The 20,246-nt window shown below is 46.8% G+C and overlaps 1 protein-coding gene across 4 annotated transcripts in view; it reads right to left on the reverse strand.

Moving 5' to 3' along the window:
- Window positions 1-1,981: 1,981 nt before the first annotated feature.
- The window catches only part of RFX4 (regulatory factor X4), a 166,001-nt gene continuing 147,736 nt past the window's right edge, over window positions 1,982-20,246 (reverse strand). For all 4 annotated transcript variants that reach the window (XM_082419391.1, XM_082419390.1, XM_082419389.1 and 1 more), the window contains 3 exons: window positions 14,056-14,218; window positions 12,230-12,368; window positions 1,982-3,588 (listed from right to left, as the gene is read on the reverse strand). In XM_082419391.1, the coding sequence (XP_082275517.1) occupies window positions 3,316-3,588; window positions 12,230-12,368; window positions 14,056-14,218 (575 nt within the window). In that variant the 3' untranslated portion in view covers window positions 1,982-3,315. The remainder of the gene's footprint in view (window positions 3,589-12,229; window positions 12,369-14,055; window positions 14,219-20,246) is intronic.

A 20,246-nucleotide genomic window follows, 5' to 3' on the forward strand; every position in this document is an offset into this window, starting at 1 on the left:
CACAGACTATAATTCAGGATGTCACAGTCATAGAGCAGGTCCGCTCGAGGTCCAGTGGGGAGGTGACCCCTCCAAGGTCACATGGTGGTGAAGCCACGGCTCCCTTTCAGTTCTCTTTCCATGATTTCGGCCCCTCTCCTCAGTGAGGTTGGGCTCACTCGATGGCAGACGTTTTTGATCGGTCTGTAACTGGGTTGCCGTCTCCGAGGGGCCACAGCTCCCCTTTCTTTCCAGACCTGGGCTATACTAGAGGCCTGACAAGGACACAGCAGGATGGGTGCCTAGGACGCCACAGGCCTGTGACGTGGGCGAGACATCCTGGCTGCTGTTCATGACTTCAGCCAGCTTCAAGCTGGCCAAGTCCTTTTCAGAGACAGTCCTGAAGAGGGCAGGGTCCTTTTATTGCCAAGACTCCTCTGTGCACCCTCTGACAAGCGGCTGGCCCCGCTCCCAGCTGCCGGCCTTGCCCATTCCCTTCCTGGTGGCTGGCTAGGGGCCACCAGAGGGAGAGAAGATGCAGCTGAGTCATGAGCTCACAGCAGCTGTTGTCTTCTCCTAATCAGATCCCTCTGTGTTCTGAAGTGGAAGCTTTAGAACAATTGGGAACATAAGCAGTACGCTAAACTCCCAAGATATGGGGACCTTGTGCTCTGGAGAGAGCGCCCAGTGGCCACTTGCCTCATCTGAAGCTGCCTCCTTCCTCCTACAGCGCTGCTGACTCCCGGTTCTCGGCTGTGCTGTGACGAGGAGGCCCTTGTTCTCTCCTCTGCAGAGTTCCTCGAGCAACCACTCTATTTTCTGGGATTCAGGCCCTTGTTGATTGTGACTATTTTTTGCCTAAATATCTGTGCATTTAAAGAGCTGTGGTTGTTACTTGTACACGGGTGTTGTTTATTCTGTGCTGCTGCTACCTGGCTGGAGAATCTGGCAATTGCTTAGTATTTTGTGCTTAGTAGGTCGAAAGTCAGACTTACTACACCCATTCATTTGTGGAGCATGAGCTTTGGATTGCAGGAGAGCAATAGGTCTGGTTATTCTTAGGCGTATTTTCAGTGACTAAATATGAAATTTTATTCGTCCTCTCCCTTATTTGCCTCATATAAAGCCAACTAATGGACCTTGGCTGAAAGAGCAAACTAATTTACCATCAGGGAGTGAAATCCAACATCTGCTTTCTTTTGGTAGAACAACACAGCTAATTTTTTTAAAGGGGATGCTATGTAAAATGTATCATTTTAATCCTGAAATTAAAATTTCAGGTATAAGTATGTTATGTAATAGCAAGTAAGAGCTTGGCTTTAAAAATATATCTTTCAAAATGCAAATTGAGTTGTCAAATTCTCATGCCTTTTAGTTAAAATAGTCACTACTGCCATTTCTGGAAATCTGTGGCTCTGAATTTCTCATAGATCCTAGACTCTTAACATTTGGGCAAAACATTTAATCATTTTCCCTCTGTGTCCTCACTTCCCAACCCTAGAATCAAAATGCAGTTTTGGAGAAGAATTTGTTGGTACTTACTAAGTATTCAGTACTGTTACTGTTCTGTTCCAGAAGTTTATTGGCGTTTAAAGCACTGTGCTTGAAATATCTTTATAACCAGTGATCATTAAAGCATAATGAACTAAGTACCAGGGAACCTCTTAATGATGCTGGTATTGAAGAATAATATTCCCTGCAAGAGCTGAAAGGCTCCTGCCCTTTGCTGACGCTAGCCATCATGAAAACTTCAGGTAAATCCTTGTATGTAGAACTGGTTCCCTACATCAGGCTGTGGGTACTAAATCATCGTTTAAGGACTGCATGTGTGGCCTATCCACATTTTAATGATGACAAGATCACAGGGAGCTGGATAAGCACAACCACAGAAGACCACTTAGTTTTGTTTTGCCTACTTACACCCTAAGTATTCAGAATGTCATTTATATTACACACACACACACAGGTCATTATCAAATGCAAAATGAAAATGAAGAAAGCAGGTCATTCCAATACTTTTTATTTGAGTGTGAAACCATTCATATCTTGCACAACTGTACAGATAAAACTATTTCCATTTTAGCTGTAGACATGATTATCACACTGAGTGGTGTGATCAAATATTTTATTTACAGAACAATTGCTAAAACATCCGATGTCATGTTTCCATTTATTTCTTACCCATAGGGTAATAGGTCCACCATAATTTCTTGGTGTTTTTTATAATACAGAAAGAAAACCTATGTTAATCTCTAACAAACCTCACAAATTGCTACAAATCTGACAGAAAAATGCCTACGAAAAGATTTTCCAAAAGTACAATACATTTTTATTTCCACACATACACAGTATAGTATAGGCTCAAAGGCACAGCTTTGAATTTTTTTTTTTCTATCAAAGTGTCGGAAATTATTATAGTCTTATGAAGGAACCATGAAAGTCATTTTCACACTTGGTGCTTGGTAAGTTAAAAGTTTGGTCCATTCAGTTTCACAGAGTTAATACAGCAGAGCTGAGTATGATACTCAGTGCCATAAATCCACATTCTCACAGAACTTTAAAAACCCCTCTCCTGCCTTTTGCTGACACTAGCCATTGTGCAAACTTAGGACAAATACTTGCATGTAGAAGAACCGGTCCCCTACAAACCTCACTCAACTTAAGGCATACAGAACAGGCCTCTTCCTTCCCTCTAAACAGTGCTTACATTCCAAGACAATGCAGGTACTGTGACAGACATGAGTGTAACAGGGAATCTAGAGTTTCCAGATACCTCCACTTAGCCCTGGTGCTCCAGGAAGCAGTGATGACACCACCAGGAAGAAGGGATGCTTAGGACATATCTGAGGGGGCTGTCTGTTGTACAGTAAGATGACAGCCAGATGGAAAGGTGAATGCTCTTGGTTAAATTATGTGCCCATCCAAAAGCACAAGCCAGGTTCCGTCTCTAGTATCCACCCTTCAAGACTAAAGAGCTTTTGTCAACAGGAAAATAGGTAATTTACTGGGAATGGTTGCCAGCATAAAGTGAAGGCATGGAACAGAGGGAAAAGGCACAGGTCGGCCTGCCCGAGATAGTGCTCTATACAAACAGTCAAGTCTGGCTTGGCTAAAGGAACCCAACCTCACTGACTTTTAGTGAGTCCCATTTCTGAACTAAAGTTTATTCATCCCACACTGAATCCCAGCCTCATGTTCATTAGGAAAATGGACGCCTAGGAATAGTCCAGGAGTTATGATGTATTGAGATAAAATTCTTCTGGGGGGTGGGTGTTGAGTTTATTATTATTATTAATAATTATTATTAATATTAAATATGGATTCCTATGAAAGCAGTCACTTAGCCCATCCTGTGGAGGCCTCTCCGTTGATGTAAGCAAAGCCAGGAAAGTGTTGCATGTGCTCATACTCAGAATTCCTGCGCGTGGTCAGGGGTGTGTACATGTCACTAGAGTTTCCATACCTTGTGGAATGCACGGACGGGCTTGTGTAGCACGTGTTGGCTGTGGGCACCTCTGGCCATCGGGGGGTGACTGGGGTAGGATGCAGTCTGGGAGTACTGCTCATCAAACAAGGCTCCATCCGGGAAGTGGGGCTATTAAACGGGTACTTGTTGAGGGGAAAGAAATTCCACAAAGTTAAAATTAGCTTGAAGTTGCACATACACAATATCAGTCATGTTCACAGTTTAAGTTAAATTTCTTAAGACACTGTTAATGAAAGTTGATGGGAAGTAATCAGTGAAATTCTGAAAGATTGACTCTTGGTCTAGGAAGCATATAACAGGAGAAATGCAAAGGATTTCATAGCCAGAGCTAGGCTGATAGTCACTCAACCAAAAATACTGACTTTGTGCTCTTAACCTGCAATATTTTGGGAAGTCAAACCCAAAAGAAGGAATAACCCCACTGGGAATACAGGAGAGAGAGAGAGAGAGAGAGAGAGAGAGAGAGAGAGAGAGAGAGAGAGTGTGTGTGTGTGTGTGTGTGTGTGTGTGTGTGTGTGTGTGTGTGTGTGTGTGTGTGTGTGTGTACAGGAGGAACAGCATGTCCAAAGAGATACAGATATATGGATGGATGGTTTTGAGCTTTATCACTTTATCATTTTAGGAGATGTGATAGGTCCCACTCCACCAACCCAAGGGAACAATACTGCCAAGAAAAACACAATGACATCATTAAAAATAGCATTTTACAGTTGAATTCAATTATGAACTGCAACCTAAAAGCAGGCTTTTGAAGAGGAAGCAAGTCAACAGCTTCAAAGGTTATTATTAGTGCCTATCATTCACAGAACATCTCTCTTTTTGGTTCACATTCACTGAAGTCCTAGAAGGTATACAAGCAGGAAATGGTAAATTATTGGGCTTGGTGTGAGTGTGGAAGAAGGAGTCAAGACAAGCCAACTGGGAGGGGAGGTGCTTTTGTGCGGGCCAGGAACACAGGTGTTAATAGCTACAAGAAGAGGGGAAGCCGTTCTGGAGAGAATCGGGAATAAGAGGAGTGCCCCTGAAGTGCTGCTTCTTTTACATTCTTTTCCGTTACCGAGACAGCTATGCAAATAAGCCGCTTTTAGTACAATCAGAGGGGAGGAAGGGGAGGAGCTCTGGGCTCCCTTTGCGAGCTCCCGGTCTGCAGGCCAGGCAACACAAAGATTTCCTTGCTGTGCTGAGGGCCACCCCGACAAGAGCAGGAGCCAGTCAATAAGGGTGGCAAGGGCAACGAGTAGGGAGAGAGCCTATATGTGCAAATGTCGGAATTCTTCTGCTCCCCATCTGTCTTCCCTGACAGTTGGAGAGTGGAGCCCCGAGGGGTTCGGTGGGAAGCTGCCCCCTGTGAGGGAGACAGACAGGCTGAAGCCTAGACAGCCAGGAGAAGGGGTTATGACAACAGTGGTGCCCCCTGTAGAGTGGGCCAGAGGGGAACTGTTCTGCCTCTTTGAGAGGGAGCCCGAGGGGCAGCAGGGGAAGGCTGTTAGGCCCAAAGCACACGAAGAGAACCAGCTACTCACAGGTCAAGGGGGAGGGCGCCAAGTTCTAGCAGTGAGGGTTTTGTCCTACCTAGGACAGATGACACGCCCTCCGCAGTCAGAAGAACAGGTAGGAAAGAGGGAGAAGGGCGTAGGTGGTATCTGGGAGCTCGGGGGAGAAGGCACCAAGGGGTGTTGCCAAGGAGACCAGGGACAGCATACGGAGCCTTTCATAATCCCCAAATCAGCTGTGTGTACGGCAGCCACGGTGGACCCTCAGGCCTGGGCGGTGGGATTCTAGCCCAGGACCCATTCTAAACCCCAAAGAGACCGTACAGAGATTGGGCCCTGCCCAAGATAACAAGATCCCGGGTGTTAAATAGGTAATATATTAAGATTATTACAAAATGGTCTCTAATTTTTCCCAAAAGGTGGCTTTCCCCTGCTGATAGTCTCTCAAGTAAGCTCCCTGGATGCATGTCCCCTCCCTGGCACAGAGGCCTCCACTCTGGTCCTTTGGCCTGCCCAGCTGGTTCCCACCTCAGAGAATTTTGTCCCACCTGTTCCCTCTGCCTAGAACACTTCTTCCCCACCCCTAGCCTACTCCCAAGCTCCTTCCATGCTTGCCTTTTCATCATTCTTCAGACCTCAGCTCAAATGTCCCCTCTTCAGAGAGACGTTTCTGGACATCCTCTCTCTCCAAGCTAAGTGCCTCACCCCCCATCTCTCAGGTCAGGATCTTAACATCCTGCTTGTCAGCTGTCTCCTTTCACTGGCTTATATTCATTCCTAAGCTCCTGGTGGGGCTTTGTCATGTTCTCTACCATATGCCCAACATCTGAAATGATGCCTGGCACCTAGCAGGTGCTACATAACTTATCTGGTGAATGAACACTAGGACGTTACTGCTAGAAAGAACGTTAGGGATCATATAATCCAACCCCATGTTGTACAGATGTTGTACAGAAAACTAGGATCCGTAAAGTGAGGTGCCACATGGCAAGCTAGTGGGAGAGCTGGCAGAAAAGCCCGGTCCTGGGCTGGTACTTTCCTCCACATCAATTTGACTGGCCCAAACAAGGCATGACCCACCACAACTGAACTGCAGAGAATTCAGAGAGGAAGACACTCCTTTCCTGGAACACAGCCCATTAAACTTGAATCTCTCTGTCACTCTTCCTTTAAGTTCCCCCCTCCCCTACAGACCACAGGGTCTTACAACCCTGACCAGGCCTCAGCTTGATGCTTCTGACAGAGTCCTACTTGCCTGGCTTGTGTAGGTACCATGTCACCGTGTGGACTTGGAGGCTCCTCCCCACAGAACCCAAGAGAGCGTGGCTTTTGTGCCAAATCAAGGACCCTAGATGCAGCTGTGCCCAGGGGTTGTGTCACAGGCTCAAAAGAGTAATTGCCTGGAAATGAGACTGGCTCAAAATATCTCCAATGTGACAATAAAATTCTGTTACCACAGAATCCGGCCTGGAAAATTCTGTCCCGTTAGGTCAGCTAATTGCAAATGAGTCAGTGACTCGTCTTCCCCGTGGTGAAGAGACCATTGAGAGCTGAGAGGCTGGGGTGCCCGCTGCCCGGCCTGGCCATTAAAGCCACCAGTGAGGCCCCTCTTTAGTCTGGCGGGAGCACGCGCCTCACCTTTCACACTTCACATCCGGGTTCAGGCGGGCTCCTCGGGGCCGCTGGGCACAAACCCTGGGGTCCCGAGAGCTCTGCTCGGGATAAAGGCACTTTTTGTTGAGGGCCCCTAACCAGAGGTTAGCCTTGTCTAGGTCAAATCCCACACTGTTGCTACTGATGTGAAAATGGAGATGAGTCACCGGTCCCCGCCCCGTCAGAGGTGTGCGAGGGGTGTCTGTGGGCACGTGTATGTGCACGTGTGTGTGCACATGTGGGCAAAGGTTCCCTCAAGGGGCCGTGACGTGAGTCCATCTCAGCTGAGACTGACCCCGGGCCTCTCTGGAACCATTTTAGGAAGTGCTATTTTGAGAAGTGACTCCTCACACCAAGGGCTGACTTTCCTGCACTTGGAGAGGGAAGAATGAGCCCTTTATCCCTGACCCTCGCCAAACGGACTGCTACTTGAGCACGGGTGAAAGGTGGCCCCTGTCGGGAGCACAAACTGTTTTCCTATGAAAGGCGGCTCTCACTGACCAAAGTTCTGCCAACAGGCACACCCCCCCACCCAGGACATGGCTCCCCCAAGACTGTGCCAGACGGTCCACATCTGCTGAGTTCTTCGGGTCAGGATTAACTGAGTTAATACATGTGAAACACTTCGAGCTTCCACACAGTAAGTTTTCAAAACGTGGTAACTATTACGGATATTCTTCTTCTTCAAGTCCTAGCATCGTGGTCCACTAATGACAGGAAGAGCCTTAGGGACTGACCACCTGGTCCTACCTCTCACTTTACAGATGAGGGAACTGAGGGCAAGAGAGGGGAGATGATCTACCTGAGGTCACACAGCAACTTACTACCAGAGTAAGGATCCGCTCATCCCTTCATTCATTGACGAGTATTTCCTGAGGACCCACCAAGGGCCAGGTCTGTTCTGGGTCCTGGGAATAAAATGGTCAGAAAAAAAGGACCTGGTCCCTGCCTTCACAGAGCTAGTAGAGTTGAGGAAGACAGAAATTAATTCTCTAATTACGAAAATACAATAACAGTGGTGTTACAAAGGATAATGATGAAAATAGACACACAGAGTGTTAACTATGAGCTAGGCCCTGTTCTAACCTTTATTAACTCACTCAAACCTCACAACAACCCTATGAAATAGGTACTAGAATTATCTCCATTTTTCAGATGAGGAGACTGAGGCACAGAGCTAATCAGAGGCAGAGCTGAGATTTGAACTCAGGAAGCCTGGCTCTACAGTCAGAGTTTTTATACCACTATGGTGGACTGCTTTTACTCCACTATGGTGGACTGCTTTTACTCCACTATGGTGGACTGCTTTTACTCCACTATGGTGGACTGCTTTTACTCCACTATGGTGGACTGCTTTTACTCCACTATGGTGGACTGCTTTTACTCCACTATGGTGGACTGCTTTTACTCCACTATGGTGGACTGCTTTTACTCCACTATGGTGGACTGCTTTTACTCCACTATGGTGGACTGCTTTTACTCCCTTCGGCCCAGGATGCTATCCCAAAGTGGAGCACGCTAAGCAAACTTTGTAGCCGTCACTGGGCCACTGAGATCGAGGACCCGCTGGCCCTGGGCTGGTCCGCTGGAGTTGCTGTGAGAGCTGTGTGACCGGCTGGCAAGGCTGGGCCTTGGCCATACAGACGAGAAATGCGGAACAACTTTCTGGTCCACTCTAAGTGTCTTTCTAGCCAGTTTGCTTCTGGTTGATCAAATGGCTTTTGAGCTCAAGGGCCCACTTCACATTCATGGCTGCTGACAGGGTAGAGGTTCCATGAATGTGTGTTGAATGAGGCTCAGAAATACTTTGTGGCCGTGTGTTTGGTTTGTTTTCTCTTTCTGGTTGGGCATGAGAATGGGGAACCTGGGAAAGGGCAGCTAATACTATCCCTTGTTCACTTATTTTGGTGTGGACAAGTGCAGCATAGCGGCAAGAAGGGTGTTTTTCTGAAATAATTCAAACCTTACCCTGTGCAATCTGATTCATCTGGACTCACTAATTGAGAAATTATGAGAATTCAAGCAGGACTGGAGGTTTACCTTTGTAGTACCCATGAAGAAAGCATGTCTTGTATAAATGAGTAGTATAAACAAGGGCACACAATGCCCTATTTCAAAAAACAAATGACTTCACATTATTTTATGTATATAAATGCTGGAATGTCTGCAATTACTGAACTTCACAGAGGTGTTGTATCCGTTCTTTAAGGCAAACCTGGTAAGCATTTACTTGCAGAAGTTAGTTTCTTGTGCTAATGACCAACTGCATTCTTTAACCATATTCTATGGTCGTGATTCTTCTTCCATTCAGACTAATCTTTTCCCCACCAAGTCCGATGTAATGAAGTGTGATATTCAGTATTCAGGAGTGGAACGGTTTGACCTCTGCTCTGGAAAGCTAAAACTAATTAGCCCTGCAGTGGATTTTTCCCTATGTGCTCAACCTTAAACCAAAGTACCAGGAAAGGAAAGAAACACAGTATCTTGGGTGTGTGATTCTTCTCTTTGGGAACTTGAAACTTATTAAGAACAGCTGCAGTAACCTCTCCAATTTACCTCCCACCCTCCAAAACACACACCATGTAGTGTTCAGTGCCACAGGCCTGGGGTTGAGATTTGGAGGATTTGCCTTTGAGTCTGCTTTGTCACTTACTGGATGCATGACCCGGGGCAAATTACCTTCTGAGGTTTTCCTCGTCTTTAAATCCTGGGGAAAATGCTTTCTTCCTGAGGTTGCTCTGAGAATTAAGTGAGCCTCTGTATTTGAAAGTGCCTAAAACAGTGCTTGACGCATAAATGTTAATGAAAAACTAAACGAAGGATTCTTTGTCTTTAGACAGTACCCTCCCCAAGAGAAGCGCTGATCTCACCCTTCTAACCCTAACCCTAACCCATCGACCTGGGCAGAGATGTTATATGACTAATGCCTCCCCACCACACTTTACAAATGGAGATGAAGGCATTAAGCACCAAGTGGGGAGCATGAGCGGGTGGTGGGGGTCAGAGGTTGTGAAAGGACCTTGGCTGAGAGCCACAGGACACGTTGGTGAAGAGGCTGCAGGACCCTTTCACCTCCCACACCTAATCTGGGTTCCACGGGCTCCTCCAGGGGCGTTCGTTTAGTCCTCAGCCCTTCGATTGGGACCAGCGATTAAATGATAATGCTCCAGCTGGGGACCGTTGTGGTTTCCAGGGTGGATGCTTCGACCCGTCTTTGATCACCAGGGACCGCTCGGGCCTTTAGGAGCCACTGGCTTCTTTTTGTAGCAAAAGGCTTTAAAAATAACATCCCAGAAAAACCAGCTCCAGAAATTTCATGAGGAGGAATGAGGGAGTGAAGAAAGAGGGAAGATAATGCCAGGAGCTGTGGCTGGGATTTTAGCTTGATCTTGCCAGTGTCTCCTTACTGGAGGCGAAGCTCTCCCAAAGCAGGCACGCTTCCGTCTCATTCTCCCCGTATTCTCAGAGGCTAAGCAGTGCTTGCCGCATAGTGGGCACTCGACAGTCGTGGGGGGGTGATCGATTGAATGAATGAATGAGTGGGCTGCTTAGACTGTGTGTGACCCAGTCTATGGCAGCAGCTCTAAGTCGCTTAGGGGATCACCTGGGGAGCACAGACTCTGCTCCCAAGGGAAGCAGTACCTAGGGAACAGGCCTCTCTGTGTGACGCAGTTGGAGACCTATAATGAATGCCCCAGGTGATGATTTAGAGGAATCCACTTCTTGGCTTGTCTGGGGATTATACCAGGGCTCCCCCTGGTACTGCGGATGGAAATCAAAACAGACGCCTGCTCGCCCCGAGTGCCCGTGTACCGCGGGTACACTCTGCTCGGTGCCCTCCCTCGGAGGCAGGCCTGTGCTGACAGCTGATGTCACTGCAGCCTGCATCCCACCTCACGTCCCGCCACCTCCGTCCTGGACTCCTGCAAGTGCTTCCCGGCAGCGCCCCTGTTCTGCCAGTCCCCTCTCTGCTTCGGCGTCCTTCGGCCGGTGCTGCAGGAGCTCTTTCCTAAGCACAGCTCTCATCTTGCCTCCCAAACCTTCTGCACCTCCCACCCTGCCTGCCACACACCACGGTTGTCTATGCTGCCCCACCTCCTGTTCACTCCTCTGTTCAATAAACAGTGGATGCCCTCCAGGAGAGGTGACAGAGGCTGGTGCTCAAGAGCCTGGGCAGCCAGGGTCACACTGCCTGGGTTCAAGTCCTCGGGCAAGTTATTCTCGCTGCCTTTCTGCAACGGTTACCATGGAGGTGTGGAAAGTGCTCGGCACTATGCTTGGCATGGCACAGCATTCAGTAAAAGCTAGCTGTTCTTTTTGATGTGTGCTGTGACCCGGAGACCCTAGACTTAATTTCTGCCTTCAAGGAGCTCTGGGGTCTCCTGTGGGTGTCAGGAAAGTCAGTGATGACAAGTATGCCAACAGAAGAAAGCCCAATGCACTATGTGAGTACAGAGGAGTGGCACCGAATACGGTCCTGGAGGAAGGACGAGGGCAGCGTCAGCAAGTGCCGCGCAGACAGTGGGATGCTTGTCCTGAACAGCAAGCAGAAGAGGCTGAGGAAGAGAATCCCAGCCCGAGGCAACGGTATCTGCGAAGACCCGGGGGAACTGCACGTGGGCTGGCATGGCTGGGGCAAAGGTGGGGTACGGCTGGCAGGCCAGAAAGGCAGGCAGAGCCCAGATGATCATGAGTCTTGAGAGACGTGCTAAGGAGTTGAACTTGACTTTGAAAGCGATGACATGCAAAAGAGGGAGAGTGTTATGGCCAGTTGGCTTTTTTTTCCCAAAAGATTCCTCCAGCTGCAGTACTGGGGATGGACCAGAGACGGGGCAAGTTCAGTGGCATGGCAACAGATGGGAAGGCTCTTGTCATCATCCAGGTTGGATAAAGACCTGACCTGAGGCAAGGACAGTGAGCGTGCAGAGACTACGAGGACGCAGAACTGGATGGAACTGGTGACCAGTTGTGTTTGGGGCCCAGAGCACAGGAACACGTCTGAGACAAGTGGAGCACCCGGCACTGGTGTGACAGGTGCAGCCACCGTCCCCACTCACCAAGGCCACAGAGGAGCAACGTGGTTTGTTAGACAGTGAAGAGCCAAAGGCCTGAGAATGGTCTGATAAGGGTCCATTTCAGGAGGACTCTTCTGGTAAGGTTGTGTGTGTGGGCTGGACTGAAAAGGAACAGACGTGAAACCAAGAGACCAGTCAGGCTGACGCTGGCATGACAGTCCTCCATGACAGGACTCCATGAGGGTCTGACTGCACCAGGAGGGGGTGATGGGAGAGGACACAAAAGATCCAGCCTGAGGGTGGCTGCCCCAAAAAAGGACAACAGACATTGCGGCCGCTTGGCTCCTGGGAGAGAGGTCAAAGGGAGGACAGAACTAAAGGCATGCGGTCGGCGCCCATGTACGTGAAAGCAAGCAGGGGTGAACGCTGGCTGAGCACCCACTGCGGGCGGCCACTGGAGGGAAGAGATGGCACTGAGGAAAAGACCGTCCTTTCCTTGGAGGCACACAGTATGCAGAAGGTGCTTATTAATTGTGTTGAATGGACCAGACCTGGCACCAAGCACACCAAGGCCTGGACAGCAAGCGGGGCCACCGACTCACCTGTGCGGAGCTCCTGTGGTACGGGGAGTAGTGCAGCGGTCCCGAGATGGCCGTGTCGTGCGGGAGGGCCGGGTACTGGCTCTGCATTGGGGGAGGATGCTGGTTGCCATAGCTCCCATAGTTATAGCTTCCCGTGTATCTAAAACGCATCAGGCACGTTGAATATTGTGAGTAACAGCAGGGAGAACAAATCAGTTTGACATCTTTAAAAATCAACCTCATCTACTTTTTTTCCTCTTTGTTCTTTTCTTTCTCTTTGTTTTCCGTTTTTCTTCTTTCTGTTTCCTACCATCTCCACTCTGCGGCTTTGTTGTGATAGTTTTAAACTCCCAGGTGGGTTTTCCTGCTCCCCTCAGCATACCTCCCTCACCACCCGGCAAGTGCGCAGGGAATGAAAACCAGCCCTGAGCAAAACATCATTAGTGATGGAAACCTCTTCTCCTGTTGTGGTAAAAAGCCCCATATTATAGCCTGAAGTCAAATAGGAAAAAAAGAAGAAATTACTTTGGGACTTCTGTTTTTGTATTGTTCAGGCCTTTGCTTCCCCATCTCTCTGGTGGTGGGGGGACACCACGGCCAACCAGGTGTCGGCCTCCGGTTCTAAGCCTGGCTCCACCCCTTCCCAGCTGTGGGACCTTGGGCTACTCGCACCCTTGTGTCTCACATCTGTAATAAAAATGCTGCACATGACCCTGAGGGTCACTTTCTATTATAAAATAGAAAGTCTTGTGGAAACATAGGATACTATTACCACTATTCTTCTTAATAACATCTTTACAGCAAAGACACTGACATATGACCATGTGGGTGTCTGTTGTGCCACTTCGGCAGAGTCGGAAGCTCTCTGAAACAATTTCTAAGTTGATTTTAAATGTGTGGGGAAGTACTCCAGGAGGCCCCGTGAGGAGATGGGGGCCGCCCCACTGACAGGGCAGGGGCACGTGAGCCTGTGGAATTCACTCCAAGTATGCCCACAGCCAGGCCTCAGGCTACCACGTGGAAGGGACCTGAGCGGTCCTCCTCCGTCCCCTCCTGTGTCCCCCAGAGCTGGTCTGTTGGAACCTGGCTTGTGAGGCTTACTGTACCTACATGGCAGTCTCGCCTTCTTGAGAAGAAGGGCCCTTTTTAACATCGTAAGTGTTTTTCAGATAACTGCACATTAGACACTGTGTGAGGAATGTCTTTTAATAAAGACAATGCAAAGTGGCAAAAAGCTGCTTCGGTTCAGGTTACCCTTTTAAATGGATGTGTAGCTTATTCATCACAGTAACATCACTACAGATTTGGGGGAAAAATATGGGCAAAATCAATGATTTATTTATTCAGGGTCCAAAGCGCCACTGGAACCCAGGGGGATTCCCTGAACCCCATGAATGACTGCTGCCCTCCAGGGACCTCCAGCCTCGGGTGAGGAAGCCCTCCTCCTATCGAGTCATAAAAGACTTGCACCCACCATGAAGCTGTATGTTATAAGGCTACAAAGTGCACAAGGAGCCACCCAGGGGAGCTGCGGAGAGGGAGTATTCAGTTTTCCTTCCTAAAGGAGGCAGACACAGGCTCAGTCAGCCTGACCCTTACCAGCTGTGTGGCCTTGGGGAACTGGACTTGGTGCAGCCTCAACTTCCTCATCTGTCAAGCGGGGTCCCCCGCCTACCTCACCTGGTCATTGCGGGGACTGCATGAGACAGTCGTACAGGGGCAAGAGCACGCTGAGAACTCAACAGAGGGCGCAACCTTCCTGTCCTCTGAGAAAACCACTACCGAGTAAGCCCTCCCCTTTCAAATCAAACGTAAAAGCAAGGCAACATCCCAGGAGAGTCACCTACCCGTGCTCGTCTCTGTGGGGATAAACTGGGATCCTGTGTGTGACCGAGGAGGAAGGCACGTGTGTACTCCTCATACAGGGCAGCTGTTGGGAGTTTTCAGCTGGGGACCCTGCTGCCGTTGTCACTGTGTATGTTAGAGACCACGTGTATGACTGCATCGCTCCTGCAGAGACAAACGGAGATGCATCAGTCAGTAGCAGTTCTCACACCCCCAGTTCTTCCTTAGAATGCTAGTGGCTTCCCATTGCTCTTCAGCCGAAAGCCAAAATCTTTATAAAGCGTGTGTCTTGGTCCGTGCTGATCTCACAAGAAGCATCCCCTACCCTCTGCCTTTGTGCTGTCTGATCCAGCCACAATAGCTTTCTTTCATGTTTTCCAGAGTACCTTGATTCCCAGCAACACGGGGCCTTGGCACATGCTCTTTCTGCTGCCTGGAATCCTCAGTTTTCCCTTAGGACCCTCTCGTTCTTCATATCTCAATACAAAGAAGCTGTCTCCTAACCCCAGACTAAGTCAGATCCCTTACGGCATGGTGGTGCCTACCACAATTTGTAATCTTGCACCCATTAATGAATGTGATAGAATTAATGCCTAATTCCCCACACCAGACTGTAAGTTCCATGAGGGTAGTAGCCTTGTCTATTTTGCCCACCATTAGGTCCCTGGTGCTTAGCCCGGAGACCGGTGGCCAAAAGATTTTCAATAAAAATTTTAAAAAGGAAGAAAAGGGAAAGGGAAGACAGGAAGAAAGAAAAAGAGGGAGGGAAGGAGAAAGGACAAAAGAAAGCTCAGGGCAATGTAGCTCAGACAGGCTCCCCAAATAACTTCTCAGCTCTCAACTAAACAGGTGTTAAGGATCCAACAAATTGCTTTAAGCAAAGATAAGTAGATTATTGGACTCTGCCTGCCCAGGTCTTTTTGAAGATTATTAGACAGTGACCTTAACGGTGACCTATTCCATACATATTATTAATTCCATTAATTTGCTTTTTAATTGGATACCTTGAAAGTGCTAGGGACTGGGAAAAGAAACTGACAAAATTTAATACCTTCAAGAGGCTTAGGAACTTTATGAGATAGAATAAAAAATGGTAATTTAAGAAATCACTAATAGTGATAATAAACTCATCAACTTAATTTCTGATAAATTTAGAATGTTGATATAATGGAAAGGATTAAACCTATTTTAAAAGGTAGCGGGAATAGGATTCAGCAACTCCTTGTAGGCACATGGAAGACTGAAGAACTGGTTAAGGGAGGTCATTTTTAAGGTGAACTATAAGAGAAAACTGTGGTCCTCCAATCCTGTACCTTCTACGCAGACCATGTTTAATCTTGAAATTCTTCTGGGAAGATAAAGGAAAGGTTTTCATTTAAAAGTGGAACTCTACCATAATGTCTCTTTGCTCTGGGTCCTAATTCTGCCATGCACTGGCTGTAAGATCTTGAGCCAGCCTCTTAAATTTTATCTGCCTTTCTTTCATAATCTGTAAAATAGGGATAATTACACCTATTATATCATGTAAGTCATATAAGTCATGTAAGTCATACCTTGTATGACTGTTGTGAGGATTAACTGAGATAATATATGTCAAAAAGCCTGGCACGTGGTAGGCTTTTAATGATATTCAAGCACTCTTCATTATGAATTCAGGTATTCTTACATCAGACTTTCTTAAAGTAGAAATTTCTTTATTTCCCATTTCGGATTCCAAGGAAGAAAGACAAGTTTCTTGGGTCAGATTCTGTCACCAGGGGTGAAACGTTTGAATAGCGACAGTGATTTAACTAATTACAGCAAACTTCTAAACCCATGTTCTTCTGCAAAATCACAAATATCCTTATCCACCAGTATGGCTAAAAGCACCCCTTCTTGGTTTGGATATCCACACCATTATTTTCCCCCCAAAGATAATGACTTTAGCAGGCTGTGTGCTAGGTGTCATTTATAATAAATGCAAGAAAACTAAAAGGAAAAAACCCCCAAAATGATCATGTCTCAGAGGACTGGATTATGCCTGACTGCTCTCCTCTATATTTTGAACTTCATATGAAATTATATAACTGTTTTAATTTTTAAAAAGACCCTTTTTTATTAAAACAGCTTATTGCTGAGGATGGTTTTAACATTTTCTTCATTTTGCTTATTTGTAAAGAATGTGTATTGCCTCTGTGAAAAGAAAAACATTATTAAAATGTATTAAACAAATTTCACAATTAGAAATTGAATTGGAGGGGGTGGGAAGTTTGGGAAAACAATGAACCAGCCACAGCAAGCAAGTAATTAACCCTTCAAGGCCCTGGGACCTCAGGAGAGCACAGCCAGGTCAGTGGGTATTTTAAAAGGGGCAGTCGGGGAAGCCAAAGGATTTTCTTCCCCCAGCTCCGCAAGCAGTAGGAAGACACAGTGAGAATAGCCATCACCTGAGAGAATGCAGCACAAGTTACTTTTGTGTGAGTTCCTGGAGCACAGCAACGGTTCCTTATTCATCTCTGTATCCCCAACAGAGGGTTTGCCAAATAGTAGGTGTTCAGTAAATTTTTGTTCCATTGAATTTGTTGTTGAAGGAGTAAATGCTGCTAGAAATAGACGTTATCAAACAAAAAGCTAGTGGAACTCTCGGGAAAATGGGCTCCTGTGGTCTGGGAAACAAAACCCCTAAATGGCCATGTGCCAGCAACCTAACAGATCCACTCAGGCAGGCTTAAGCAGATTAACACCTACTGGCTTGGGTGAGAAACGCTCTCTGCCTGGGGAGCAGAAAAGAACACCCCTTGCATTCCCTTTCCTACCGGTGGGACCTCCAGTGAGGATTGCTGCTGCTTCGTTTTTAAGGAAACTAATAAAAGAAAATCTGTGCAGTTAATAGTTTGTGCTTAACTTTTAAGACAGCTCTAATGCTTTTTATTTGTTGGTAAAACAATAACAAACCTTCCATGTTTGTCTAATTCCCATCTTTCTCTTATTCTCCCCTCCCCATTCCCCCACGTCTAATTAAAAGTCTGAGAATAGTGGTGAAAGTCCCTGATCTTTGAGAATCCTATAAAGTTGTTGTCCATGTTATAGTATTGAAACTGCTAGAGAGGAATGTTTTCTTTCCTTCCCATCCCCAGTAAAACATTCTTCTTCCCCGAGTTTTTGTTGTTGTTGTTTATTTTCTTCTTTTCTTGAAAGGGGTGCCTCAGGACAGGGAGGATGCTTAGAATATAATAGGCAATCAATAATGATTTGTTAAACGAGTGAATGAATGATCATCCAACATAAACCAGTTCTCATACTAGTTTTTTTTTTTTTATAAGTGGGTTTATTTATTTATTTATTTATTTATTTATTTATTTATTTATTTATTTATTTATTTATGGCTGTGTTGGGTCTTTGTTTCTGTGCGAGCGCTTTCTCTAGTTGTGGCAAGTGGGGGCCACTCCTCATCGCGGTGCGCGGGCCTCTCATTATCGCGGCCTCTCTTGTTGCGGAGCACAGGCTCCAGACGCGCAGGCTGAGTAATTGTGGCTCACGGGCCTAGTTGCTCCGCGGCATGTGGGATCTTCCCAGACCAGGGCTCAAACCGGTGTCCCCTGCATTGGCAGGCAGATTCTCAACCACTGCGCCACCAAGGAAGCCCCCCTAGTTTCTTTTTATATATTGACTCATTGGATCTTCACAATAATCCTTTTGAGGTAAGTAGTATTACCTCCTTTTTCAGGTGAGAAAAAAATTGAGGCCCAAAACTTGGTCAGGTAAGTGGCAGAGTTGGGATTTGAACCCAGGTCTGCCCAACTCCATAACCTTTCCGCAATAACAGTTGCTTCTCACACTTGCATGTGCATTTGAATCGCTGGGGATTTTGTTGAAATGCAGATCTGATTCAGTGGGAGATTGGGAGTTGAGCCAGCGATTCTGCGTGTATAACAAGCTTCTAAATGATGACGATGCTGTTGGTCCATGGAGCACACTTTGAGTAGCAAGCCTCTCGGAAACACTGCCTCCTATCATGCGTCGTGTATGTTCAGGGCCATTACAGGTCACAAGTTGTGAGACTCTGGTACAGACTTGTGAACATTTAAACTGCTTCCTCGTCTACCTGGCCATACCCTTCTGTCAGATTTTGGACTAAATCATTTGAACCTTTTCCCCACTAGGATTCTATGGACCATCACAGATGTTGCTCCGGTTTTGGGCCAGCCTAAGCTTTTCTTAGTACCTTCCTGAGAAATAAGCTCCTTTAAGTATGTCTAGATTCTAGAGCTGTCCTGCCCTATACATTAGCCAGTATAAATTTAAATTAACTAAAGTTAAATACAATTAAAAATTCAGCTCCTTAGTCGCACTAACCACATTTCAAGTACTCAGTAGCCTCAAGTGGCTGGTATCTACTGTTTTGGACAGCTCAGATTCAAAAAAAACAAAAAAACGTTTCCATCATCACAGAAAGTTCCATTTGAACAGCATTGTTTGAGAGTATTTGATACTAAACAAACATTTCCTGTAACCTTCAAAACTGAGAAGAGAAAGAAGATTTTATATCGATCTCCACCCCCACTGGCTATCATCTATCCTAAAGGTAGCTGTGCTTACGGAGAATATTTGCTGAAGTTGAAAACCTCATCTGTTTGAGTTACACTTTACCAATAGTTCCATGGCCAAAATCTGACTGACAGAACTGACCGGGGGCAGCAAATGCATCAGTTCCCGGAGAGAGAAGCTGATACGGCATGACCTGGCCCCTGTCCACCTCTGCAGCTTCCTCTCCTGCACCCTCTCCCTTGTTTGTATACAGCAGTCAGTCCTCACTATGCCAGGCTCTTTTCTGCCTCAAGCCCATACACATGCTGATCCCCCCTACCTAAAATGGTCTTTTCTTCTCCCCAGCCACATATGTGGCTGGCCCCTTGTGATACTCCAGGTCTCAGATAAACGTCACATCCTCAGAGAGGCCTCCTCTGACCACCATCTATGATGGGTCCCCAGAGCACTTCTGACCATTCGAAATTATATATTTACCTGGTGCTTTACTTCTGTACTGACTCTCTTACCCGCTAGAATGTAAGGATCATGAGGACAGCAACTGCGCCCGTTTTTCTCGCTTGTGTACCCCAGGGCATGGCACAGATGAGACATGGAATTACTTTTTGCGGAATGAATGAACAGATGAATGAATGAGCAAATCCAAAGGTCCCAACATGAAGCCAAGCCCCTGGTGGTGTGAAGTCAGGGGCAGATTAAACAATCTATTTTCAATCCCAGCTTTTATTTCCTAATTTCATTCCTTTGGAGAAAAGGAAGCAGCAGGGATGGAGGAGGAGGAGGAATTCACTGGCAGGGACAACTCTGGGGCTCTGTGAGTGAGTCACTGCGGCTCTGTGGCGGGGCCCCAGTGTCCACCAACTCCCACTCACTTCAGCTGCCCTCAGAATAACTGAGCTTTTGTTACTTGGAAAGACTAGCCACCAGTTATCTTTGTTACATCCTCAACTGATGCAGAGAAAATGCAGCTGGGCAGGCCAGATGTTCTACAGTTAGGGCTATTTATGAGGAATTTGCCTTTATATTTCTTTAGGCATCCTAGAATCTCAATGATTTAATTTGCTGGTTTTGTGTTGCAGGGAACCCATGGTGGGAAGCTGAAAACATAAGTTTAATAGTTAACTTTTATTGTCAGTGCTGAAGGAGGGAATACTTAAAATGACATCATAAACGAGGTCTTAGAACCCTTCGGGGGCCTGACTTGGACAGAGTGGGATCTTAACGTTTTGCTTTAAAAGACATTAAGGAATTGCAGCCCAGTGTCCTGTGAAGTGGGTTGCTCCGTTTGGAACCACCTGCCATGCTCCTGAAGAGGAGAAGCACCAGTTTTCCTTAAAGAAAGCTAAGGTTTCTGCACTTGCTGGGCCAGGAGGAAGGTGGCAAGCCCACAACATTAGAAAAAAAAGGATACATGGGCCAGATTCTACCTTGTGGAAATCTGTTGAAATGGAACCTTTTACCCAGTCTCTTCTCATGGCAGTACCACAGACTCTGACATAGCCAATCAAAACTGGCCATGCAACAGGTGGTTTGGGGTGCTTGATACGCCTTTCCTTTTCCCTCTGACTTTTAAAAACAATTAATAAATACCATCCTAAAACATATTTAGAAATACATACAGGTACGGACAGAGAACCAGATACAGATATAGATGGGTGGCTGTTTT

This window comes from Balaenoptera physalus (assembly GCF_965194825.1).
Source record: "Balaenoptera physalus genome assembly, chromosome: 13".
Lineage (NCBI taxonomy): Eukaryota > Metazoa > Chordata > Mammalia > Artiodactyla > Balaenopteridae > Balaenoptera > Balaenoptera physalus.